The 27,640-nt window shown below is 36.5% G+C and overlaps 1 protein-coding gene across 1 annotated transcript in view; it reads left to right on the top strand.

Moving 5' to 3' along the window:
* The first annotated feature begins 268 nt into the window (after positions 1 to 268).
* The window catches only part of LOC134578577 (mucin-5AC-like), a 49,058-nt gene continuing 21,686 nt past the window's right edge, over positions 269 to 27,640 (top strand). Inside the window, exons 1-29 of the mRNA XM_063437546.1 lie at positions 269 to 344; positions 2,158 to 2,419; positions 3,300 to 3,414; positions 3,666 to 3,753; positions 3,890 to 3,996; positions 5,013 to 5,229; positions 5,338 to 5,463; positions 5,654 to 5,771; positions 6,100 to 6,238; positions 6,339 to 6,449; positions 6,577 to 6,646; positions 7,117 to 7,254; positions 7,617 to 7,781; positions 8,160 to 8,254; positions 8,395 to 8,521; positions 8,975 to 9,230; positions 9,776 to 9,831; positions 11,877 to 11,968; positions 12,808 to 12,959; positions 13,279 to 13,417; positions 13,794 to 13,904; positions 14,733 to 14,912; positions 15,297 to 15,536; positions 20,509 to 20,665; positions 21,554 to 21,682; positions 21,772 to 21,922; positions 22,561 to 22,604; positions 22,989 to 23,201; positions 27,241 to 27,571. Coding sequence (XP_063293616.1) covers positions 269 to 344; positions 2,158 to 2,419; positions 3,300 to 3,414; positions 3,666 to 3,753; positions 3,890 to 3,996; positions 5,013 to 5,229; positions 5,338 to 5,463; positions 5,654 to 5,771; positions 6,100 to 6,238; positions 6,339 to 6,449; positions 6,577 to 6,646; positions 7,117 to 7,254; positions 7,617 to 7,781; positions 8,160 to 8,254; positions 8,395 to 8,521; positions 8,975 to 9,230; positions 9,776 to 9,831; positions 11,877 to 11,968; positions 12,808 to 12,959; positions 13,279 to 13,417; positions 13,794 to 13,904; positions 14,733 to 14,912; positions 15,297 to 15,536; positions 20,509 to 20,665; positions 21,554 to 21,682; positions 21,772 to 21,922; positions 22,561 to 22,604; positions 22,989 to 23,201; positions 27,241 to 27,571 — 4,205 coding nt within the window. The remainder of the gene's footprint in view (positions 345 to 2,157; positions 2,420 to 3,299; positions 3,415 to 3,665; positions 3,754 to 3,889; positions 3,997 to 5,012; positions 5,230 to 5,337; positions 5,464 to 5,653; positions 5,772 to 6,099; positions 6,239 to 6,338; positions 6,450 to 6,576; positions 6,647 to 7,116; positions 7,255 to 7,616; positions 7,782 to 8,159; positions 8,255 to 8,394; positions 8,522 to 8,974; positions 9,231 to 9,775; positions 9,832 to 11,876; positions 11,969 to 12,807; positions 12,960 to 13,278; positions 13,418 to 13,793; positions 13,905 to 14,732; positions 14,913 to 15,296; positions 15,537 to 20,508; positions 20,666 to 21,553; positions 21,683 to 21,771; positions 21,923 to 22,560; positions 22,605 to 22,988; positions 23,202 to 27,240; positions 27,572 to 27,640) is intronic.

Genomic DNA, 27,640 nt, shown 5'->3' with positions numbered 1-27,640 from the left:
TGATGGAGTATAATACTGTGTATATGATTTACTAAAATAGCAAAATGTCTAATACAGGGATCAATGTAAATCTGGGTTATCAGAGTTCAAATCTATCACAAAATTATGGGTTTGAAGATTTTCCTTTGGTGTAATTACACGGATCAGTAAGTATTAAGATCCTACTAACCGCTCCCATTGAGCAGCAACCATATAAATACCTAGGCATCTCATAGCAAACCACATCCACTTGCTGAATTTTCTCTGAGTCCCCTATCACTGAACAAACATGGGGACAATGGGTCCAGTCCTCTGGACTCTCTCTGTTCTAACTCTGACCTTCCCGACTGAAACACAATCTAGAGGTAAGTGATATTGCCTGACAGATCTGTGACCACATTTTTAAGCTTAGTCATAGACTTAAAATTTGGACACAAGAAGTGGATGTGGTCACATGTGGTACATTCTACTCAACCTATTCAAATACGGAGTCTGTTCAATATTTGTTTATATATCCTATCTGTCTGTTCACTGATTTCATTTTTATATTTCACTATTCCCTTTTAACCTATCTGTCTGTCATCAATGGCAAGCTGTATGAAGAAAGTTGTTAAAATAGGTTTGTATAACAAAATGATAAAGGGGATTTATTTTATTTAGAGACAGGTTGGTGAGTTGTCATTACAATAGATACGAAACTCATCATTTACAAAACCTCAACTTGTCGGGATGTTTGTTAATATTTATAGCCAGCCTTGACACAATATTGGATTTGGACGTTCATCAGCAATGTTGTTTTTTTATTTTCAGAAAGGACATATGCCATAACCACCAAAGTTCAATGTCCTTGTTATAGTGCTATGTGTATTTGGATGCCAGCCTCTAGCTTTCTTTGATACTATTTTGTCATTGGTCTTGCTCTGGTATCGAAAGACTGGCCCCTCTGGCTACAGAGGGGGCAGGCTTTAAATGCTAGGAAGAGCCTACAAAACAGTTTGTCAAATACCTGGGCAACATATCTCAAACACTCATAGAACTATAACCACGGCAGCGTATTGCAAATTTCAATTCACCTCCCGTCAGTTTTCATATCCCCTATTTGAAAAGATTTGGAACCACACTTTATTACATGTAGGTAGTCTTCTCAGGAGGTCTGCATATAATTCTTCCATATTATAAACAGCATTCCAAAAATGACATTTTTAATGTATGTGTGAAAGCTCTTTTGCAATACCTTGAACAACTACATTGGCTTAAAGGGACATTCCAGACTCTCCTAAAGCATTCAAGCTTACTGAAATGCTTATGCGTGAAAGAGTGGGACTTATTTTTTTGTTTGTTTGTTCATATTAGAAAAAGTGTAGATCTCAATAGAAATTTTCACTTTTATAAATGAACCTGGTTACACCTCCTGGATTTCAAGCAGGCAATAGGTATTGCTATTTCCTGGTTTGTTTAGCTCAGTGAAGCACAACTCATTGTCCAGAGTACCTGCCTTGTAAAGACTTCTTATTGAGCTGCTTTGGGAATTCTGTGATTGGACAGTCACAGAAAGTGTGGGCGGGGTTAGAAGGGGAGGGCATACAAAGGCTTGAGATATAACCACCATGTAAAAATGCATAATTAATGCACGCATGTTTTCACTTGGTATATATCTACTAAACAGAGATTGTATTGAATTAAATTGTGTTTGGTCATTGGAGTGTCCTTTTAACTATGCTTGTCACATATAAACTTAAATTTAAAGTTGTATTGTCAATATATATAATTTTCAACTTGAAACAAATATATTTTATTAAGCATAAGAAGGCACAATAAGGAACATTAAACTGCTTTCAATGACCTAAGATAGGGCCTCGTATTGCCCAGGACATACTCAGTAGCTCAGGCTGGCTGGTAGGCAATAGCCTTATATCTAAATCTATTTTTAATGTTTCTCTTTTGTATGACTTAAGCGTGTCACATTTGCATCTAACAAGTTAATTTTCAGCTTACGAGAAAAACATGTATCATTTGATAATCATCTGTGTCTAAAATAAATGTTTTTGGCCAATTTGTTTTCATTCAACATATACATATCCTATTGTCAAATTTGTGTTATCTGAAAAGATTCTTGATAAAACCAACAATATCAGGAAAGTATCAAAGTACCTGGTAAAATAAATACTTCCACCTTAGGTCTGAATCCGCCACACAATGACCAAGTCTGCAGCACATGGGGTAACTTCCACTACAAGAACTTCGATGGAGACATCTTTCAGTTCCCTGGCTCCTGCAACTACCTGTTTGCCTCCAACTGCAAAAATAACTACGAAGATTTCAATATTCAGATAAGACGAGCTGAAGGTGCAGAGAATACCACCATTTCATATGTGATCATGAAGATTGAGGGACTTGTCATTGAAATGACAAAAGGAAACGTCTCTGTGGGAGATGAGCAGTAAGTCTAGTATTGAAGGAACCACTGTTGTATTAAAGACTTCTAAGGCTCCACCTGGATTGCCAAAAAGAGGTCTCTTTATAGAAATCACCAGATTTGTTGAAAGGTTTTTTGTTTATTGGAAAATTAGATGGCATATCGTAGCAGCACAAATTATTTAACTAAAATTTTTTAGACTCAATAGCAAATTTGATAATGGCCTGACAAGGAAAAGAATACAGCAATCTCTGGTATATTGTGTCCTACTTAGAGATAGATAATATGTCCCTCAACCAGGCGGCATTATACACCAATATAATAATATAGAAATACAAATACTAGTTAGGAAATGCATGGGCATTTCTACATACAGTAATTACAATTTTGTAGATATTTTTTAAAAGCCCTGGATGCTTTCTTTTGAAAATAACAAAACAAAAGAATATTCAAGAATAAAATTAATAGATTTGTGCAAAAATGTATTCCAGCCTGTACCAGCAAGCCAAATGCCTTTTAATCTATATCTAGAGAAATCAATTAATCCGAGATTTACCTGTGTATTTAAAGAATAAGTGAATCTTTAACTAGTCGACTTATCCAGATATGTATTAAAATGCGTTTGCCAGAACCAATATTTTACACAAGTCCAATAATTCGCTTGTATTTGAACAGGTTGTTTATCTGAAATCCGATAATCATTATGGAGTCAAGAATGATTTTTCCCCTTTTTGTGGCATAATTGTCCATCACTCCAGATTGGATTTTTGTCTTGTTCAGGATCAACAGCATAAAAATATATGTTTTAAACATTGAGCTTCATGCACTGAAATCTTTTATTCAGCTAAGTTATTATGTAAGTACGCTACTAAATCAAAGGATCATTACCTTTTGTATTTTCCAGAGTCACTCTTCCATACAGTCAGTTTGGGGTACAAATACAACAGAGCAGTGTATATGTGAAGGTTACTGCTAAACTTGGACCGGTCTTCATGTGGAATGAAGATGATGCCCTCATGGTGAGATGGAATGGGTTTTGCACCTTGAGTTCTTTGACACAAGGGTGTTTTAGCCCAAATTACTTCTTATTGATTAACCCACTACATCCAGTCTCCAATTAATGAACATCTACTCATGGGGTTATATATAAAAGCTGTGACTGCTGGTTTGCCATGGTGACTCTCTCAATTTTCAGAACACAACATTTTATACATGGCTTCCAACATTTCTCCCATCCCTACAAATATTCATAGTTATCTTTTATTTCTAGCTGGTCCTGCCCTCCAAATACAACGGCAGCACATGTGGGTTATGTGGAAATATGAATGGGTTGAAGCAAGATGACTTCATTATTAATGGTGAGTTTTCCATGTTTACATGTGCCAACAGTTAAGTTCGTGCTGACATTCAGCAAGATGAGCTAATTAGAGCTCGTTACCTATAATATCAGAGAAAACAAAATACAAAACGTGATATTTCTTTGTATTCTTGTAGATATTCCACTGACCCCTCTGCAATTTGGAAATTTTCAAAAACTGGATGGACCAACCGAACTATGTGAAGACATTACTTCAGCTGCCCCTAAAAACTGCAGTGACCTGGTAAGATGTCAACATTATGATGCCCATTATCTTCTTGGGTCAGTAGTGAGCTTTAAACTCAGAATACAATTCCATAAATCTTTTGGAAATCTGAGAGCACTATTTCAGGCCAGTTCCAGTCAGCAATGTGTCCTGACTGCGTCATCTAATTAATTGGAAGGTACACAACAAAATAGCACAGCAAGAGAACAGCCAAGTTGTACTTATTGCAGAGTTTTGAGAGAGTTACACCATATCAGCTATTGTCAAAATTATGGGATTCAGTTTTCGATTCACTACAGTTCGTTGTTTAGTGGATAAATGCATGATAAAATATGCATTTTTTTTTTAAATCAGCACAAGTTTTCTTCTTCCTTGTAAATGTGGGGCTTGGCTGTGGGTGACCAGGGACTCTAATTTAGTTTAACACTGCTCAAAGATGGTTTAACACTGAGTGGTGGGACAGCACTAGAGGAATACATGAACTATAACCAATTCAATGGGATAAAATGGTTATAGTGCATACAGTATTTCTTTTTAAAAATGCAACATATACTTAAACAATAATATTTAAATACCAAAGTAGTTAAAATATCCAATTGCTGAAACTCCAGTTGTCAATTAAAGATAGAAAATATAAATAAAATAAAAGAGGGAGGGGCGGGGACTCTCCTTTTCTGTAGACTGGTAAAGTAATAGTTTATACTAAATAAGAAATATGCTATTTCTATTTTTTTTTATTTTTAATTATGAGTATTTAAAAAAAAAATGAATTGAAAATAACCAAAATGTTTTAACGGTACAAAGATTTGACAAATGAAAGGGTGCTAGAGTTCTATTACCAGAGTGGCCAAAGTCTATAGCACATCTCCCTCCATCTTTAGAGGAAACAGGAAATGTTTGAATTCATGTCTGAAGCATTTCATTTATGTCCTATATCAATATTCTACTCTTAATCTCACAAGCTACTATGTTATAAAGACATATTCTATTTTATAATAGAATAAAATAGTAACCATCAACTCTCGCTCCAACAGCAAGAAACATGCTTTAGAATGCTCACCAGTCCAGCCTTCATTGACTGTAACCAACGACTTCCAGTAGATCCATATGTGGCTTCCTGCATGTTGGATCTGTGCAGCTGCACAACTTCTTTTGATGCCTCCTGTTTCTGTGACACTCTGGCTGAGTACTCACGTCAGTGCGCCCATGCTGGCGGCTCACCCCAAAATTGGCGAAATAATACTATTTGTGGTAAATACCCTATCTGACAGCTAGTACAGCTGATAACTATTTATTGGAAGTATGAAAATTGATGACTTTGCGTTCTCCATTTATTAATGATGTTTTTTATTTTGGTAGGAGCCAAATGTCCATTGAATATGGAATATATGGAATGTGGGTCACCGTGTACGGACACCTGCTCTAATCCTGACAGGGCACTGGTTTGTGAAGAACATTGTATCGATGGATGCTTTTGTCCTCCAGGTAACTTATCTATTCATCTGAAAATAGAACCAAATATGGGTTATCTTTAACTTTAAGAAAATATAATTCTACATTATATAGTTTAAGGAAAAGAATTAAGGAAGAAATACTGTGATCCCTTGTTTAATTCTTCTGATTAAATACTCATTCTTTATGTTTGATCCACAAGTAATATATCCTTTTCTTAAAGGAACTGTATTGGATGATGTTGACAACAGGGGATGTGTCCCACAAAGTGAATGCTCTTGTACACATAACAACCAGAAGTACGCACCAGGAGAATCCTACAGCACCAACTGCCGCACCTGGTAAGTAGCAAATTCCATTTGCCCAATATTCTTTACTTACGTTATTTCTCTCTGTCTTGATGTATCCCTGTTACAGCCTCGCAGCCACCATTATAAGTAATTTATCCCTCAGCTGTCCTTCGATCAACATATGATGCATTCCTCCCAAATCCAATCTTGTTAACATTAGCAGGTTGTGTTTTATCTTGTCTTCCCGCTTTTGAAAGTCTTGTTTTTCTTCTAGTTTTCCTACTACTTTGAGATATATGTACAAGATGGCATTTCATTATATACCCCATACTTCCTCTGATGTTTTATTGTTGATGTCAGTGCATTCTTTCTATATCAGTACCTGTACAGGAGGCCAGTGGAGCTGCACAGACTTTGACTGTCCTGGACATTGTTCTCTGGAAGGAGGTTCTCATATCAACACCTATGATGGAGGTCACTACACCTTCCATGGGGACTGTAGTTATATATTTACTAAGGTGAGAATTTTCAACTCATAAATTGCCAAGACCCTGACAGAGAAGGAAGAAGACCACCACCCATTATTAACTTTGACACTTTGACATGTTTTCGTATCAGGACTGTGACGATAACACATTTACTGTCCTGGCCGATTTGCGGAGATGTGGTGTCACTGACACAGAGACCTGCCTGAAGAGCATTACCCTGTCTCTGGAAAATGGAACCGCTGTGAGTCAAAAGTCACTTTATTAACTATAACAGAATTGTAAGATAAGATTGATGTATTTAATAAGAAAAAGTGAAATACTGAGCATCTCTCTATATCGTTATAGTTTTCTGTATCTTTTTTTAATAGGTTGTCACTGTAAAATCAACTGGTACAGTTCTCCTGAATGGCATCTATGCTCAGTTACCACTGGCTACAGGTACAGTACTATATAATTATATACAGTATTAGTATAAATGAAATATAAATACTATATAATAAAGGAAGATGAAAATACAAATCAACAAATGGATAATTAGCATTGGTATTGGGTGCTGGCCTTTATACCTTTATTAGAATGAGATGTCCATTCCTAATTTGCAGATGAAACAAGGACATGTACAGTGTTTCAGTTCTGGAGGGTAGTACTTAACAAATTGTAATAATTAGATTGACCTATTAACCTGTTGCCAAATCATTTCTAGCTTTCAAAGAAACATGTCAGACATGATGACATATTTTCTGCATAAGAAACTCTAACTTCTTAGTTCATAACCTTATTTAACACCAAAGTAACTTGGTTAGTGCGTATATAGTGCTGCTAGTGTGCTTGGTTCTGCGCTGAACGTCACAGTTACTACTCATTGCTACATTTTTCTCATTATCCAATTATCACATTTTGTTTTTCAGAAAGCGTTATTGTGTTCCAGCCATCCTCATTCTACCTGATTATTCACAGCATTCATGGCTTACAGATTGAAGTTCAATTGGTCCCACTAATGCAGATCTTCGTCACACTGGATCATAACTTTCTCGGTGCAACATGCGGTAAGTAAATACTCCTACCCTTAGAGATATATGACCAGAATAAGCCATGCTTCTTCCTGATTGTATCTATCTCTAAGCATTTCACAGGAACCCTTAAGGCCTCCTGATACTTTGAGGCATCAAGATCTTGTAACAAATGTAGAATACTCATAGACATGTTTGAATAAAAGAGAGGGCTATCAAGTCTATTAGATTAACTTTGTAGAGGTAATAAGCCATAGATACCATGTAATGTCACAAACATGAACTTTAACGGGAGAACGTGTAGCTTTAACATATTTAGCAATTTGTATTTACTGGCCTTCTATTATAATGGAAAATAAAATAATAATAAGAAGCACTTGTTTTGTTTTTGATGATAGGTCTCTGTGGAAATTTTAACAATATTCGTACAGATGATTTTCGATCTCTAAGTGGTGTATTGGAAGGTACAGCTGCAGCATTTGCCAATACATGGAAGAGTCAAGCAGATTGTGACGATATAAAGGACAGCTATGAAGATCCATGTACACTCAGCGTTGCAAATGGTACGGAGGCTTTCAGATCAATTATCGTGCATTGACCTAGGCTCGCAAGACGCATTGTCTTTATAAACTGCAGCAGTGTATGACAATTCATCATGTTACAGAAACTTACCGTTTTCACAATACACTTTTTTCACAACCCCTTTTGTTTCAGTATTTTAGAAGTATTGATTTTATTCATTCCCAATTCCCATTTACTGAAACACTTCCTTTCCACTAGCACTAAGAAACCAAAAATGTTTTTCATTTTTTCTGCAAATAGAAAAAGTAAAGATTATTGTGTCTTATTTATTCATACCTAACATGTTTACATATTTGTAAATATATTGTGTTACCATTCAAATATGTTCAACCCATACTGTCTGCCATTTTTTCTAACAGAGAAGTATGCTCGCTACTGGTGCTCCTTGCTCTTAGACCCCAAAGGACCGTTTTATCCCTGCCACGACATAGTGAACCCAAAGGTCTATGTGAAGGTGGGTGACATATCCTTTTGCTGCCACTGAATAATAATGAATAAGGAACTTGAACTTAAACTTAACTCAATTGGATATGTGGTATCTCTGATGTACATTTAAATAACTGAACACTGTATTGTTCTGTATTTTCTACACAGAATTGTATTTTTGACAGCTGTAATTATGAGAAGAGTGACGACAGTGTCTGCGCAGCTTTTTCATCCTATGTCCGAGCATGTGCTGCTGAGGGGATCACATTGGTTGAGTGGAGAGGTCAAATCTGTGGTGAGTTATAGGGTTATTTCCATCATTTTCCACAGCACTTACACAATACAGGAAATTGTGCTTCTGAAGTACATGATACATATCACTGCTCACAGATCCCTATTTTACTGTATTAATGCATTTGTTGAGAAATCTTCATATTGCAGATTCCTTAATTTCATTTTATGCGATTCTTGCTTCCTCAATACATTTTTATCCCCAACCATAACAAATGTTCAATGTAATGCCCTAACTTATTTAATCACCTGTACAAATGTGCTCATTGAGGTTTTTTTTTACATAGATTCTTTTATTTCAAATAGTTTTAAGTTGCTGATCCACCAGTTTTACGTTTGACGCTGAGAGACATATCTCAGAGGCAACCATGAAACAATTTAGCTGATACATTTTAGTAAGTTGATCACTGTTAGCCACTGTTGCAAGCAGAACCTGAATATCCATGTTTCCTTGTAGATAAATATACTCAGAATTGTCCCAAGAACTCTACCTACCAGTACACTATAAGCTCTTGCCAGAAAACTTGTCGCTCGCTTAGTGAACCTGACCCAACTTGTGCTGTCAAGTACAATCCCCTGGACGGCTGTGGGTGTCCCGATGGAACATTTTTAGATGAAAGTGGAACCTGTGTATCGGCCAAAGATTGTCCCTGCTTCTACAAGGGATCAGTAATGCCTGCTGGAGAGGTCATCTTTGACAATGGAGCCATGTGGTAAGCAACAAAACAGTTTTAAAATGATTAACCTGATAATAAAAAAGGTCAATAGATACATTTTTACAATATTTGGCGTCCATGGCTGGGTCATGGGGAATAAGTATATGTGGATTTTGTGAGCTTTTATGGAAGGTATGTTATTCCTAACTAAGTGTATGACTTGTACTACCTCTGCAAACTCCCTTATAGTAGGGCTTTTAAAGTAAAATGTCTCAGCTCTAATACCATTGCTGATGTTGTTGAGTTTTGTTATACATTGTCAATTTACATAAAGAACAGCTCCTAGATGTCACAATAACTCAATTACAAAAATTATTGTCAGGTTGTTCACCTCATCTCAAGTTCTTTGTAAGTTCAAAAGAAAAGGTTATGACTGGTTAACATGAGTCTTGGTTAACCTGCCAAATACAAGAACATAAACTCTACTCTCTTTTGTATCTGTATAGTTTCCCCTACCATCTCCAATAGAGAGTGTTCTGATTATTGAGAACATGCTGTGTCTTTGGCTCTAACCAAATTCATTTTGTTCGACTTTATTGCAGCACATGTCAAGGTGGCAGATTGAACTGTGCTGGGAGTGCACCAAGTTTGTATAAAGGTAATTAAAAATGCATATTGTATAGAGCACGCACTACAGAGCAACATTCAGAATTATCCCAGGTAAAACACATATAACACTTTTGCAGTATTACAAAAATATAGTTTCAGAAGTCATTTTAGAAATTTTAAAGAATCAAGACAGAGTCAATGACAAAAAGAAAAATTCCCTTTAAAAATGTTGACATTAAAACGCTGATGTTTAAATAGCAAGCATCATAAAGCAAGGTATAAAAAACTGCATTCAAAAGGTCAGAGCTCCACTACAGGACAATTAATATTGATCTGTGTCTGTTATGACACACAGCAGAGTTCCATCCGGCCCTCATGAACAGCAGAATAATCCAACTCAAAGCCTCTCTAACTCTAATTCTAACCCGAAGTGTAACCCTAGTGGTGCAGTAATGAGAATTTGCTCTTTTCAACACAGGGCCAAGTTAGAGTCTCTAAACAGCATTAACGGACACTATAGTTACCAGAACCACTACAGCTTAACCCCTTAACCCCTTAAGGACACATGACATGTGTGCCATGTCATGATTCCCTTTTATTCCAAAAGTTTGGTCCTTAAGGGGTTAATGTACAATATACAGCTTATTGAATAGTATACAGCTTATTGAACAATATACAGCTTATTGTACGTTTACAGCTTAATGTACGGTATACAGCTTAATGTACGATATACAGCTTAATGTATAATATACAGCTTAATGTACGTATGCAGCCTAATATATAGTATACAGCCTAATGTACAGTATGCAACCTAATATATAATATACAGCCTAATATATAGTATACAGCTTAATGTACAGTATACAGCTTAATGTGTGGTATACAACTTAATGTACAGTATACAGCTTATTGTATAATATACAGCTTAATGTACGGTATACAGCTTAATACACGATATACAGCTTAATGAACGTTTACAGCTTAATGTACGATATACAGCTTAATGTATAATATACAGCTTAATGTACTATATACAGCTTAATGTACTTTTTACAGCTTAACGAACGTTTACAGCTTAATGTACGATATACAGCTTAATGTATAATATACAGCTTAATGTACTATATACAGCTTAATGTATAGTATATAGCTTAATGAACGTTTATAGCTTAATGTACGATATACAGCTTAATGTATAGTATACAGCTTAATGTATAATATACAGCTTAATACACGATATACAGCTTAATGAACGTTTACAGCTTAATGTACGATATACAGCTTAATGTATAGTATACAGCTTAATGTACGGTATACAGCTTAATGTATAATATACAGCTTAATGTACTATATACAGCTTAATGTATAGTATATAGCTTAATGAACGTTTACAGCTTAATGTACTGTATACAGCTTAATGTATAATATACAGCTTAATGTACGTATACAGCTTAATGTATGGGATACAGCTTAATGTACAGTATACAGCTTAATGTACAGTATACAGCTTAATACACGATATACAGCTTAATGTATGGTATACAGCTTATTGTATAGTATACAGCTTAATGTACGGTATACAGCTTAATACACGATATACAGCTTAATGAACGTTTACAGCTTAATGTACGATATACAGCTTATTGTATAGTATACAGCTTAATGCACAGTTACTCAGACGGCCACTAGAGGTGCTTTCTGGGTCAGTGCCGCTCCGTGTGCTGTGCATGGAAACACCGAACGCTCCCCATAGTGATGCATTTATTTAATACTTGTCTACGAGGAGATGCTGATTGGTGCAGTGTGGCCGTTTGCTGCGAATGTTTAATAGCCTCCCAAAACTTTCCAATGGGAAAGCATTAGATTAGATTGATTTCAGCCATGGAGGTGGAATCAGCCGTAGCGAGACCACCGCAGAATTGGGAAAAAGGCGAGTAAAACCACAGAATGGGGACCAGTATTCTAAACGGCCACTTCGGCGCTATAGTGTCAGGAATACATGTTTGTTAAGCTTTTAACACACTCGTTAGCCACTACTGAGTGAGAGTTTTCCTAATTACACCTAAACAACATAAACCTCCTCCTGTATTACAGAATGTCCAGATAACATGCTATATGTTGATTGTGCCAATGTATCAATGGGAGTCGAGTGTCAGAAAACATGTCAGACAGTAGACTTGGATTGTGTAAGTAAATATGCTTCATATATGAATATAATATTTATTTAAGGAACAGCAAAATAAAAACAAACACTGCTTTAGCGTTAACATATGTTTAAAAATAATGCATACATAAAAACATTAACTTAACTGCCGTCTCACCCTGCTTCCTGTGGGAAATCAGATTTCATGACTCAGAAAAGCAACACATCAGATTGTGCTGATCCTACTGAATATAGACGGTTATGGTGTATTAGAAGCTTGTGAGTTGGGTAGCTACTAATACTTGGAGAATAGACATTTAGCCTGAGACCAGGCCGAAAACTTTTTGGGTTAAACTTAACAAGTTCTCAGCTGTGCTCATCCATACTAAATGTTTCGAACAAATACATTGGTGTAGGCAGAAATGACCGGGGGTGGATCCCAATCTGGGAACTGTCTCTCCGCAAGGGAGACATCTGAGAGGCATGACATAAAATGAACTAAAAACATTTCCAGTCTTTGCCAGTAAGTGTCACTCACACATCTTCTAACATGGAGTAGATGATATCAATGTATTTTATCATTCGATATAAACTCATATTAAACATAAAAACATAGAAACATAGAATGTGACGGCGGATAAGAACCATTCGGCCCATCTAGTCTGCCCAGTTTTCTAAATACTTTCATTAGTCCCTGGGCTTATCTTATAGTTAGGATAGCCTTATGCCTATCCCACGAATGCTTAAACTCCTTTACTGTGTTAACCTCTACCACTTCAGCTGGAAGGCTATTCCATAATTCCACTACCCTCTCAGTAAAGTAATACTTTCGGATATTATTTTTACTTTACTTTAAACTATTTATTTTTTCTTTATCTATAGTTCAGCATTCAATGTGCCTCTGGCTGTGTCTGTACTGATGGGCTGGTGCTCAATAACAATGGCAGCTGTGTGCCTAAAACAGAATGTCCTTGTTTGTACAATGGTGAAGTTTACCATAGTGGGGATACTATTCAACAAGACTGCAATACATGGTAAGCCACAAGATAATATGCATCCCTTATTTTACAAACAGTTGCAATATGCAGAATGACCAGTAGACGTCATCATTACACCAACATTCTATCTAAACAACACCATACAGAAAGGAGGAGTAGTACGAGACATATATTACTCCAAAAGCAACATAATGACCTCTGAGAATTGATTTGTTTTGTCTTTTTAAACAAAATTATAATTTTGCATTATTTTTGCTATTACATACTCCTGGAATAATTGATGTTAAAAATCTGAAACAAAACACTTTTTAAATATTTTTAAGAAAATATTAATTTTATGGATTTCCTTTTTTAGTACCTGTAAAAGCAGGAAGTGGCAGTGTACAAAGAACGAATGCCATAGGACCTGTGTGGTATATGGGGAAGGACACTACGTAACCTTTGATGGAAATCGATTCGATTTCAGCGGTGACTGTGAATATACTGTGACTCAGGTATGAAAAAAGACGAATATACCATCATGATCTGAATATTCAACCAGGACACAGTTGAGCTCCAGTAGAACAATATCCAGCAGGCAGATGTTAGAAACACAGCCTCTCTAGTATTTTACGCAATTTATTTTTTGTTACTGACTTGCATTGCTGGCAAAATTCTTCTTCATTGTAGAATGCCATTTTCCTATGTAACAATTCATTTCTAAAACAAAATGAAAAAAAAATAAAAAAACAACAGAGACTGAGTCCATTTCTTTACAGCACCACATTTACTGTTGATATTTTATGGCATTTTCATTTCTTCTTCCTTTATCTTTATTTTTCTTTTGAAATGACTGATAAAACATGACGTGGTATGGCCATTCTCTTGCAGGATTATTGTGCTTCCAACTCAGGAAATGGGACATTCCGTGTGATCACCGAGAATATTCCTTGCGGAACAACTGGGGCTACCTGTTCAAAGGCCATCAAAGTGTTTTTGGGAGTATGTACAAAGAAATTAAGGGCTCTTAACTTTTGAACTTATAGTGTCCCTCCATATAACTGTTTGAAAAGCCTCTTCCTATCGTCCAATATAAACTCTCATTGTCACACCATTAATTGCTCTCATTAACTGATTTTAAAAACTCTCTTGTCTCAATAAATCGCGCTACTACATGGTGCAATCTTCATATTGTATCGTATAACTCAAGATTAATGTTCCCTTAAATCGTTATACAGTTCCTTGCAACTGTTCTCTAAGCCCCATTTCTTTCTTTATATAACTATATTTCTATAACTATAAATATAAACGTTTTGCTCCATATAGTTTGTCCTCCTACGTGTTGGATCAAACAAATGCTGTTTGCTACAAATAATTGCTCTTCTTAAGGCCACAGCTCCACGTAACCACTCTGTATTACTTATTGCATTGCTCTAAACATCCTTTCCTTCTAATCCCTCTTACAACTACATATTCCTGTTTTTTGAAACTTAGTACATCCTTACATCCTGATATAAGCATTTCCTATAACGTCATTATTGTTATGTATATCAACTGACTAATATTCCTTCAACTCTTCCTTTTGACAAGTGACCCACCTCCTTGTAACCTACCTTCTCCCTATATGTACACAAATCAAAATGTTTACTGATATCTTCATGTTATAACCTAGAGACTTTCAATGATACCTAATCAGCCATATTTATATGGGACTATATCTGCTCATTGGGTATATATGGCCATTTTTTGTAACACATTAAATGTTTCTTTAACTATGGCAACATCCATTCCATGTTCACCATTTGACTTTTATATGTAATGATATTTCAGAACTTTGAGCTGAAGCTGAGCGAAGGAGTCTTTGAAGTTGTGGAGAGAGACAGTGGAAGTGATGTTCCTTACCAGATCAGACAGATGGGGATCTACTTTGTAATCGAGGCGAAGAATGGACTTATTCTCATGTGGGACAAAAAAACTAGTATCTTAATTAAACTCAGCCCCAAATTCAAGGTGATTAGCAATGCAATTCCATCTGCCCCTCATTACATTTTTGTATACGATTTTCCATACAATTCCAACTACAGCTTTAGGGGAGACCAAAGCTCTCTGCAGGGTTTCAAATCACCGCAGACCATTGCTAAGTAAATTTGCTATGCTCTATACAGGTAATACTATTCATAGTATTTGATAGATTTGGGTAGCAGAAATTAAAATACATAATAGAAGAGAGGATGTTGAGGGAATCATAGCTCATAATGAATGGACGTTAAATAGCAAATTCTGTAGTGACACATAAAGCACAAGATAAATGGTCACAAAAACAGATATTCAAATAGCTGAATTGTTTTCATTGTAAAAAATAATCTTACCATCCTATGCATTGTTTTCTACCAGGGACAAGTTTGTGGTCTCTGTGGCAACTATGATGGCAGTGTGTCCAATGATTTTACCACAAGGAGTCTGTCAGTCGTGGTTAATGTACAAGAGTTTGGGAACAGCTGGAAGGCATCACCCATCTGCCCAGATGCACAACCTCTAAGAGACCCTTGTATTACAAATCCATACAGAAAGACCTGGTCACAGAAACATTGCAGCATTATTATGAGCCCCGTCTTCTCTAAATGTCATGGCAAGGTGAGTCACCAAAACACACAAAACATACAGAGATTAAAGCACTTTACAGAGATTAGCAATTATTCAGACATTGCTGAGATTAAACAATGTGATGGCGTACAATCAAAGTAGTCTGATAATGGCATCTCATCAGGTATGGGTACACTTATGGGCCAGAGGGAATAAAGTGGATAAACTGTGGGAGTAACAGTATATGTATGAAAATGAAAAAAAGGCACACAAAAAAAAAAAATATGCACACAAAAAAAAATAAAAAATATATATACACAAGTACACCTAACCAACTTAATGGTAGGAATATGCAGAGGTACTTAACTGCGTATAAGATGGATACAGCTTCCCAAGAGGTTTCCCCCAAACGAACCTCAAATATAAGTATGGATATAGACAAAAAATGGGATACAGCTGAATAGCTAGAAAAAAAAGAATATAAAACACATAGTGAAGTACATTAACAATAATTGGATTTAACCCACAAAGATTGCACTCACGAGATAGTGTAGGGTAATGCGCCTTTAAGCCCACACTGGGCTAAAATGGTATATGCCTTCCACGGATCGGTTGCTCTGTCTTTCACAGGAAATGGAAGAATGCCAGTTGAAATGTAAAAAATATTTTTCTTTATTCAAAAGGCAAAATAGCCTTGAAGGATTCAATCAATAAAATTATTTAAAAATAACTGCAATCTAACGCGTTTCGTCCAAACAACTTGGACTTCATCAGAGAAAATTCTGCAGTTTTGACAATCACATAAAATACAAAGCATGCATAATCCCACCCCCAACAGAGTCCCTTAAATACAACCAGTCCGTGTGTTGATTGGAGAATTCTCTCCTGGAACCACTTCTCCCATTAGGGTATATTGCCTCCAGGTGGCTCTTGTTTTGTAATTCCGCGGCAAAAAGACATAGCCGTTTTTCATCCGTCTAGCTTATCAAGATATGCGTTCCAAATGTCCGTTTCCGGTTGCGTTCCAAGCGCATACTTCCGGTTGCGGACGGCGACGTACGTCATGACGTCAGCGTTGCGTTCCAAATGCGGCATATGCGTTCCAAGCATGGAACAGCCACTTAAACAGTTAAATAACTGAAAAAAATCTCAAAGTAATCGCAATCAGTGATCAGACTTTCAAGTTCAAAATGAAAATTTATAAATAACAAAAAAATACATCATCATTCAATAGAGCTGTAGGACTTTCATCTTCTGCCAATTGCTATAGTATAAATATATACATAGACTCCCAAAAATATAATGAGAAAAAAATATATATGTGTACACTAAAAAATAAATAAATATAAATAAAATAAACTAAAAATGAACCAAAAATAAATAAATAAAATTAAATAAAAATAAGAATAAAGATAAAAATAAAAATAAAAATAAATAAAATAAAATAAAAATAAATAAACAATTAAATAAATATATGAAAAAAATAATGAAATAAAAATAATAAATAATCAATGATAAATAATGAAAAATAAATAATAAATAATAAATAATAAATAAAAAAATATATATAATAATAATAAAAAATAAAAATAATAATAATGTAAAAAAATATCAATTTAAGGAGAAAAAAACTTTTTATGTGGCAGAAGTTGGAAATCCCCCCTAAATTCCAAGGACATCTTTAGAAAAAAATACCCTTATACCATGAAACTGGCCAAATCAACGTCTATATTTAAACCTTTGGGTGTTAAGGTATCCAATTGGTATATCCAATAGGTCTCCCGTTGTGCCAGTTTCAATTCCCTATTTCCTCCTCTTCAGTGGGCGGGCACATGTTCTATACCACAACCCCTAAAATCCCTCCAATTAAAGGCCTGGCATGTATTGCAGTGCACTGGCACTGAATGAGTTGTTATGCCTTTCCTTATATTATTAATATGTTCCATGAGGCGTATTTTAAGAGGTCTTTTAGTTTTTCCCACGTACTGTTTGCCACACGGACACTGCAATAAATAAATCACAAAATCCGTGTGGCATCCAATACTGGACTTCACTGGGAAAGAAATTCCAGAAATATGACTTGTAAATTGAAGAGTTAAGCCTAGGTTCATTCTTGAGCAAGCCCGACACATTTGGCATCCCTTAGATCCCTTTGTATGTGAAATGACTTTCTTTTTAGGGATATCCTTTCTAGGGAAACTGGGAGCAACTAGATCTTTAAGGTTTTGACCCTTCCTATAGATAATAGATGGCCGGTTTGGAAGGATACTTCCAAGAATTGGATCCTGGAGTAATATGGGCCAATGTTTTTTAAGGCACCTATTAATTTTCCAATGGTCTGTATTGTATTTAGTTATAAATGAGTGTCTAAAATGTTCATTTTGATTATTTTTCGGACGTTTGATCAGTAAGTCACTTCTGTCTTTATTCCTTAATATTCTAATTTCTTTTTCAATCGTGTTCTTATCATAACCTTTATTCACCAATTTATTTTTTATATGTTTCGCCTGAGTTTCAAAATCTTGAGTGTTGGAGCAATTTCTACGTACCCTTGTGAGTTGACTTTTGGCAATGCCTCTTAGCCAAGGTTGATGGTGGCAACTTGACTTATGGACGTAACTGTTCCCATCAGTTTTCTTAAAGAAACATCTGGACCTAATTTTATCTCCCTCCCAATATAGGCTTAGGTCCAAAAAATTAATAGTGTCTTTGTGCCACTCCGGTGTAAATTTCAAATTAAAGGAATTAGAATTTAAATACTGGACAAACAATAAAAAATCCTCTTGAGTACCCTTCCAAATGACAATCACGTCATCGATGAATCTCCGCCATAGGACCAGGCTCGCCCGCCAGTCATGCCCGCACCAAACAAATAGGTCCTCCCATCTGCGCATATAGATGTTGGCATAACTGGGGGCGAACCTGGTTCCCATGGCGGTCCCTGTCAACTGAAGGTAAAATTTACCCTCATGAAAAAAATAATTATGTTCCAATATAAATTTGATTGCCAACAAAATGAAATTTTTAAGTGCATCATCAACCTCGGGATCATCTCCTATAAAAAAATGAACTGCCTCAATGCCTAGCTGGTGATGGATGACTGTATATAATGACGTCACATCCAAAGTTGCCCAGCTGTATTCCTCCTTCCAATTAATATCTTCAAACTCATGTAAAATGGCTGTAGTATCTTTGATATATGAAGGGGCACCCTGGGCATATTTTTGAAGCTTTGAGTCAATAAAGGCTGACAGATTCGCTGTGATAGAGTTAATGCCACTGATAATTGGGCGTCCAGGAGGAAAAAACAAATTTTTATGTAACTTTGGCAAAAAGTAGAAAATGGGGATAACGGGAAAATTGTTAAACAAAAATTGAAAATTCTTTTGAGATATTACGTTATTTTCTAAGGCTCTTAATAACAAACTTTTTAGTGTAGAGTTAAATGTTCCTGTCGGATCTCTATGGAGTTCTACATAGGTTTCTGTTTGACCCAAGATATTTAGGGATTCTTGATGATAATACTCTGTAGACAGGATAACAATCCCCCCCCCCTTTGTCAGCCTCCCTTATAACTATATCCTCCCTTTTAGTTAAATTTTTTAAACACATGGTCTCTTCCTTTGTCATATTAAAATTCTTTTGTTGGTTACTATTTATCTTTTTGAAATCCTGGCAGACCATATTCTCAAAGGTTTCAAGATGGGAACCCTTACTTTGGACAGGGTAAAATTTAGATTTTGGCTTAAATTTCGAAAAACCATTGTCTGTATTTGAATTAGATTTTAAACTAATGGGTGGATTGGATATTGGTAATGAACCAGCATTATGATTAGTTCTAAGATTAATGGAAGTATTAGTCAATGGTAATGGAATGGTACTTTTTTCAAAATGTCGTTTAACTGTTAATGTTCTTATAAATTTCTTTAAGTCTATGAATAAGGCGAAATCATCCACTGTACGTGCAGGAGCAAACTTGAGGCCCCGTTCTAATACACGTATTTCCAATTCAGTTAGTGGTATTGATGATAAATTAAATATACCTACATTTCGTTCTTTTAGTGGGAAGATCTCTCCTTTCTGTACTGATTTGGGGGTTCTTCCTCCATTCTCATCCTTTTGAGGGAAGTTTGTGTTTGGAGGGGCGAGTAACGATTTGGATGTGCCCAAGTAGTTTTGCGTGGTAAAAAATAATCCGTTATCCGTTGGTCTTTTTGTATATGGCTTCTCTCTAAAAAATCACTAGTACTGGGAGGAGTATTCTCTCTGTGATCAACTTTTTCCCTTGTAGCATCTACATATGGCCTCCTACCTCTATAGTCAATTTTTTCCCTTGTTACATCTGCATATGACCTCCTATCAAAGGACTCCCTTTTTTCCTCATCTCTTTTAGGAGACCTTTTCTCGCCATTCATTCTCCTATTAGTAGGGGACTTGTAGGAATATGAATTACTTTCATTTGGCCCCACTCTATTTGTTTGTGATACTCTCTGTGTTCTATATAACTCCCTATCACCAACCTTTGGTCTCCATTTATATTGGTTGGGTTCATCTGGGTTCAGATGTGTTGGATTGAGATGGAAAGCTACAGAGAACACTATTTGAGATTCAGGTACAGGTTTACGTTAAAGGAAACCTCATATTCTTTTATTTATTTATTTTAATTAGATGTACTCTTTTCATTTAGATCATGGGCCCCAGCTTTGGTTTTAACTAAAATAAACATTAGAAGTACCTTAAACTTAGCTGAAATCCAGTGCTGGGAAAGGTTTGTCATAGTAGACACGCAGTCATCAGTACTAACATATGTATTGCCAATGGACATGTGTTCATTAGGGTGTAGTGGCTTTGGTGCCCACCTGTGTAGGAGGTTTTTTTTTAACAGATCCTTAAAATAAATAATGGAAAGAGAGGTGCCTACTTGCAAATAACCAGGAGAATTGTTTCTTCACAAAAGCCTTTCCAGGGCACAAACAGCATGTTCTATGCTCGTAAAATGGTTTTTATTATATTTATTTTCCAGGTTGACCCCAGCCCATTCAATGAAGCATGCGTCCAAGACACTTGTGCTTGTGACTCAGGAGGAGATTGCGAGTGTTATTGTACAGCTGTAGCAGCTTATGCTGCAGCCTGTAATGAAGCTGGAATCTGTGTAGCATGGAGGAGCCCCGAGATTTGCCGTAAGTTACACCCCAAAAATGTTCCAACACCCCAAACTATGGTTATCACTAGAAAATAAAATGTTATGGGAAGTAATATCTGTATGAGATGGACGGATACGATGTAAAGGAATAGTATGTTGAAAAATATATATCAGTTTATAAAGTTATAGTGTTCTTTATTTACTTCAGATTAGATATAAATGTAAAAAAGGTACTAAAAGCTATAAAATGTACTTCTACTCCAGGGCCAGGACAGCTCCTTACTGCAGCCTGATTTTCAGAGAATAAAGTCATTAATTCTGATGACTCTTGCCCAGTCAGATGCTTTCCATAGAGAATCATTGACGACACGTGGCGAATGCTCAGTCATCGCTGCTCTCTGCCAATTCAATGCTTCTCTATAATATTAGCCACATTCATCAAGACTTAACTCTAGTGGCTATCTATCTGACATGTTTTAGGCTAAATGTAAACCGTTCTAGCAAACCTCTACATTGTCAGACAAGTAGGCGGCATCTGTGTACCCAAAACACTATATTAAGATGTACTGGTTTTGATGCTTAGAACGTCCCTTTAACAAACCAGCAAGCAATCAGCTGATTGGCGATAGTGATAAATTAATTTCAAACTTTCACAAAATATGCAAAGACCAGTTTGTATCTTTGTTTCTGCAATTGGCTTGCTCCCTATAAAATTATTTTTACAAGAGAAAGAAGGAGCTAGAAAGAGAGAGGAATGGAATAAATGTTGAGCAGAAACCTTTTCAGTCCGCCAGGATATCTCTCATCTAACTCTCGGAGTACTGACATGGCTATGGTCCTTTTTCTCTGAGAGTATTTCTACATTTTGAATTTTGAGCTCTCGGTACCTAGGGGAATTTATTTTACTTTTGACCTTTTTTTCCAGCCCTCTTCTGTGATTACTACAACCCGGAAGGAGAATGTGAGTGGCATTACAAACCATGCGGATCTCCATGCATGAAGACTTGCAGAAATCCAAGTGGGAATTGCATGAACCAACTGCCAGGTTTAGAAGGTATGTAAAAATCGATGTGAGAGTTGTCACAAATGACACGGGCAGTGATCTTTTTACGTGATGTTTTTGTATTTTAACTACTTTCACAGGCTGTTATCCAAAATGCCCTAGGTCCCGTCCTTTCTTCGATGAGGATATCATGAAGTGTGTTGCACAGGCAAACTGTGGATGCTATGATGATGATGGCAAACGCTATAACGTTGGAGACATGGTGCCTTCATACAAAAACTGTGAATCTTGGTAAATCTTCCTCTTACATATATTTATCGATGATTACTATTGCCACAATTGATCCCATTCAAACAAGCACCAGTTATCTGAGAAGTACAAAATCCATTTTATACCAAGCATCAACTTTAACAATTCTCCAAATATAAGCTTGGAGACATTCTTGGATGTTCTTCGACCTTACTGCAGGGAAAGGGATGTATGTGGTGGAGGCAGAGCTAGGTTAGGCTTAGGGTTGCACAGAGGAAACTTGACGCCCGTCACCAACATACTACACATGCTGACAATGTATTTGAGGCACAGATTTCACCAAGCAAACCTGGAACTTTTGTTTTGGGCTTGCACATGCTACTGCTGTATGTGGACTTATCCACTAATGGTGGTCATACTTTGTAAATGATATATAAGTATGTCAATTCAAATTTGGAAGGAGTTGGAAGAGTTATATTGTAGACTGCATTTGCTACAATTTTTTTTTCTCATTTTGTCATTAAAGCTAATGTTCTCTTCATCTGCACAGTCAGAAAATATAATAGAGTGGTTATTTTTTGCTTATTACATTTTACTTTTTAAAAGTTGATATGTAGCACTTGTGATTTGTGATACCTATCAATACAGAATAATTTCTTAATTTATTTTTTCTTTGTCAGCATCTGTACCAGAAAAGGACGTCGCTGTCAGATGGACCTCAGAGGTGGGTTTCATATTCTTATTTTAATGGGCCACAAATAGTTTTCACATCTACCTGCCTTGTTCCTTTTATTTTCTCTTAATATCTTTTTGGAATATAAATCAATGAAAGTATCTACACATTGCTTTTTTTTTTTTTAAATAAACATAAACATATATTCAGAGTTACATTGCCTCTTACATTAGTCAATCGAAATAAGTCAGTCTACCAACTTATTTATTTATTCACATTTATTTCAATCATTTCTTCTTCAGACACTAACAAAGATGATGTTAATTTTAGAAACATATTTGTAATGAATAATCGCTCAGAATATTTTTCCTTCAATATTTAATATTGCACAAACATCTTCCTTTTTGTAAACTAACATTATACTGATATTTACAGCATGCTATTGCTATTATGGAAACATGAAATATGAGTATGGAGAGATCATCTATAATACCACTGATGGAATTGGAGGGTGCATAACAGCCAGATGTTCAACTAATGGAACCATAGACAGAAATGTGTACCCATGTGAAACAACTACCACAACACCCACCACAACTTTCAAGTTTGACACAACTACACCACCTGCTGTAAATCTGTCCACCTCAGGTAGCTTTGAATTTTTCTGTATTTTTTACATAAGGAAGAACACATATAACTTTATATCCTAAATATAAAATAACTTTTTTTTTCCAATAATATGAATGTTTAGACATTTATAACACATCACTACTTATCTAAATTCTTTTAGACAGTATTTCCTATTAAATGTTTGTCACAAAATCTTACCAATCTTTATTTATTTATAAAATATTTTACCAGGAAAGATACATTGAGATTTCTCTCGTTTTCAAGTATGTCTTGGGTCCACAAATCATTGCATTGTTACAGTTAGTGTACAATAAAATACAAAAACAATATTAATATACAATATATACAAATTTTAACAGGTAGGAAATATATAATCAACCATGACAGGTGCATTATGTTTTGAGGTATGTAGAGAGGGATCTCTTAAAAGACTTTAAGCTTAGGGAAGATTTTAATTTGTGCGGGAGGTCGTTCCACAAATGCGGTGATCTGTAGGAGAAGGAGGATCGGGCTGCTTTCTTTTTATATTGAGGTAGACTAAGTAAAGTGTTGGTACTGGATCGGAGGTTATAGGAAGTGGGAACAGCCGGGGAAAGCATTGCGTTCAGGTAGGGTGGGAGCTTCCCAGAAATGCTCTTAAACACAAGGCTGGAAAGATGAAGGGTGCGTCTGGATTCCAGCGACAGCCAGTTTAGTTCTTTTAGCATGTCACAATGGTGGGTTCTGTGATTACAATGTAGCACAAATTGGCAGAACGAGTTATACAATGTGTTACATTTATTAATGTGTGATTGCGATGCAGATGCATATACTACATTCCCATAATCAATGATTGGCATCAGCATTTGCTGTACAATCTTTTCCTTTACTGAAGGGCTTAGGCGGGATTTGTTTCTGTACAGGGCACCTAGTTTTGGATAAAGTTTAGATGCAAGCTTTTCTATGTGCAGGCCAAAAGATAGATTGGGGTCTAACATCATACCCAAGTATTTGAAAGAGTGGACTGCGGTCAGTGTGCCATTTGAAATTGTTTTGATGGATAGTTGGGAATTGTGTAATTTGTGTAATTTAGGTACTGTTCCAAAGATCATTGTGACAGTTTTGTCAGTGTTCAGGAACAGTTTGTTTTTTGCAATCCACTTTTCTACCTCTGTAAACTGGTCTTGGAGCACAGCCTCAAGCTGCGGTAGATTGGAATTGCTCGCATAGATTACCGTGTCATCTGCGTACATGTGTACATTTGAGGATTTGCAGACATTAGGCAGATCATTTATAAATAATGAAAATAGTAGGGGGCCGAGAATAGAACCTTGGGGAAAACCACACGTGACTGGGAGAGGGAGGGAGTCGCTGTCAGAAATGGACACATATTGCGAGCGATCCGATACATACGATCGAAACCAGTTTAGCAAATGATCACCAATAACTGAGTTTTTGAGTTTGTGCAGTAGAATGTCGTGGTCTACTGTGTCAAAGGCCTTAGCAAAATCAAGGAAAATAGCTCCAGTTAGGTTTCCTTGTTCCATGCCAGTTTGGATGTCATTGCAAACTTTTAAGAGGGCAGTTGTATTGGAGTGATTCTGGCGAAAGCCCGATTGATCAGGGGTCAGATAGTTTGATTGTTGGTAATACTCACATAGTTGCGTATGGACACATTTTTCTAAGATTTTTGACAATAGTGGGAGCAATCATATAGGGCGATAGTTAGAAACCAAAGTAGTGTCACCACTTGTATGGATAGGCACTACTCTCGCAGTCTTCCAAAGTTTGGGTATGTATCCAGACACCAAGGATTCGTTAATTAGAGTTGCGACGGGTTTAGCAATTGCCGGCGCACTGAGCTTCAACAGCATTGCTGGGATTTGGTCAGGTCCGGACTGGTTTTTCATTTTTAAATTATTAAGATGTTTTTCAATTACACTAACAGGTACAGGTCTAAAAATGAACTTGTCTATATTGGGACTTTGCAAATTTAGTGAGACCTGATCCACATTTGTAGTGTCAGGATGCGTGCCATTTATTAGCTTGGCAATCAGGGCAGTAGAGCATCTGACAAAATAATTGTTAAAGGCATTTGCTACATCTAAGGGTAGTTGCAGGGTTTGGTTATCCACTTTGACAGTGGAGGGTTGGGAGTGGATTGGGGGAGTTTGTAGTTTATTTATGACTTTCCAAAAGTTTCTAGGGTTTGAGATGTTATTGTTCAGATTTTCATAGAAATATTGGGCCTTGGCCAATTTTGTTGGTTTTGTGCATATATTTCGCCATTGTCTATACGCACAGTGATCATTCATAGAGCCGGTACGCTTAAACTTTGACCACAAAGAATCCCGAAACTGGTACATTTGGATGAGGTCAGCAGTGATCCAGTTCATATGTGCTCCTTTTACCCTCACCTTACGCAGCGGGGCATGCAGATTCCAAATTTGTAGGAGTTCAGACTGAAAGAATTCAACAGCACAGTCTAGATCTGGGATAATGTTTAATCTGTGCCATGGGAGGTTCTTGATGTCCATTAGAAAGGATTCAAGATTAAATTTTTTGAAGGACCTAGTTATTTTAACCTTGGGAGAGGATTTAATAGCCTTTATTTTGCGCACACAGTACACTAAACAGTTATCACTGAAAGTGTTTGGGAGAACACCGGCCTCCTGGATTCTATCAGGAGAAGTGGAAAGAATCCAATCTAGCAGGGTATGGTTAAGGCTTTTAATGTTTATGCGAGTTGGGGAGGAGATTAATTGAGTTAGCTGCAAAGTCTTAAACAGCGTGCAAGAACTATTATTTTTAGGATTCAGCCAATCAATATTAAAATCTCCAAAGACCAACAGTTCACTTTTAGGGTTATGAGCTATGGTTTCACTAGGGAGATGGACTATGTCAGAAAGGGAATGCACAGGGGAGCTAGGTGGGCGGTAGATTTCTGCAACAATGATTGAATTACTGCACAGGATCTCAATTGTGCCGGAAATCAAAGGTGGCAGGAGGACTAAGGTTTTGTAAAGGGGTAAACTTTATGGAATTGTCAACATAAATAACAATGCCTCCTCCTCTCTTTGCTCTGTCATTTCTAAAACATGAATACCCCGGTATTGCAATGGCGGTGTCTGGTATTTTAGTCGTTAACCAAGATTCTAAGAGCACAATGATTTTTGGTTTGTAATGGGAACACCAGGCTTGCAGTGCATCCAGTTTAGGGAGTAAACTACGGATGTTGCAGTGCACAAAAGCGAGGCCTTTTTTTAGTGGGGAGATTAGGACTAGAATTAGCTGGGGGACCAGGGTTAGACTCCACATCATTTGCAAGGGCAAGTAACATAAGGAATATGAATTTGGACATCATTTTTGTTTGGGCATATAGTGAATGGGATACTTTATAATTTTGTGAGGTGGGGGGTAGGAGGGCTATTTTTTAGAACTCTCCACCAGCACCCAGCAGATAAGTTACAGGAACAAAGCATGCCATGGTGTATGATAATTTGTGTTCGAGTTTGAGGTGTGTGCTTATGCTGGTAGTGGTGTGAACAAAATTGAATTGAAAAAAGGGTTATTAAGAATATCAGTATGGTTATATTTGGATTCATGTTAGTGGTATGAGGTGTGTAGTTGAAAATGAAACTGAAACAGAAATTGTGAAAAACAAAAATTAAACAAAAAGTATATAGTATTGGTGTGTGATATATCTATTTGTAGGGATAGAGGGTATGTGTTCTATAGAGTTAAGAGATTGGAAGGGTGTGCTGATCAGTGTTTGCACCTGTCAATTTCAGGAGATTGAAAGTTGTGTGGGAGACTATCTATAAATGTGGAATTAAGCATGGGGTGGGTGGGGGAGGGAACCGAGTCTTCCAGAAGGCTACCTGTTTCAAATGGCCATGGAACAGCTGATGGAGCTCTGAGTTCTATGCTGGACTGGGTATGTTTAAAAATCAGACTGTGGGAGAGAGATGTATACTTACCCAAAGTAATGTTTAGTTTCCCTAAAATTGTCATAAACTCCATGTCCTCTTCATGTCCTCTTAAGTATTTTTTTTTTACATTTAATTCATTCCTACAGAGCCAATGTCACCAACCTCAGTATCCTGCCTAGAAGAGGTCTGCAAATGGTCAATGTGGTATGATGTCAGCTGTCCAACATTTGGTCTAACGAATGGTGATAATGAAACATTTGACAAGATCAGAGAGAATGGGCACTCTGTTTGTAAGGTTCCAGCCCAGGTGGAGTGTCGAGCAACGAAGTTCCCCAATATATTAGTTGAGGACTTAGGTCAGGTCATTCACTGCAATATATCCAGTGGACTTTTGTGTTTTAACAATGAGCAATTCTCTCAGCTCTGCTTTAATTATGAAATTCGTATCTTATGCTGTAGCTACGTGCCCTGTGAAGAGTCGACAAACACACCCACTTCTGCTCCCTTGACCTCTACACCATTTTTGTCAGTGACATCTACACCTCC

Source organism: Pelobates fuscus, chromosome 12, assembly GCF_036172605.1.
Source record: "Pelobates fuscus isolate aPelFus1 chromosome 12, aPelFus1.pri, whole genome shotgun sequence".
In the NCBI taxonomy this organism is placed as follows: Eukaryota; Metazoa; Chordata; class Amphibia; order Anura; family Pelobatidae; genus Pelobates; species Pelobates fuscus.
Note: the sequence above shows the minus strand (reverse complement) of the source record. Positions and strands in the feature narration are given on the sequence as shown.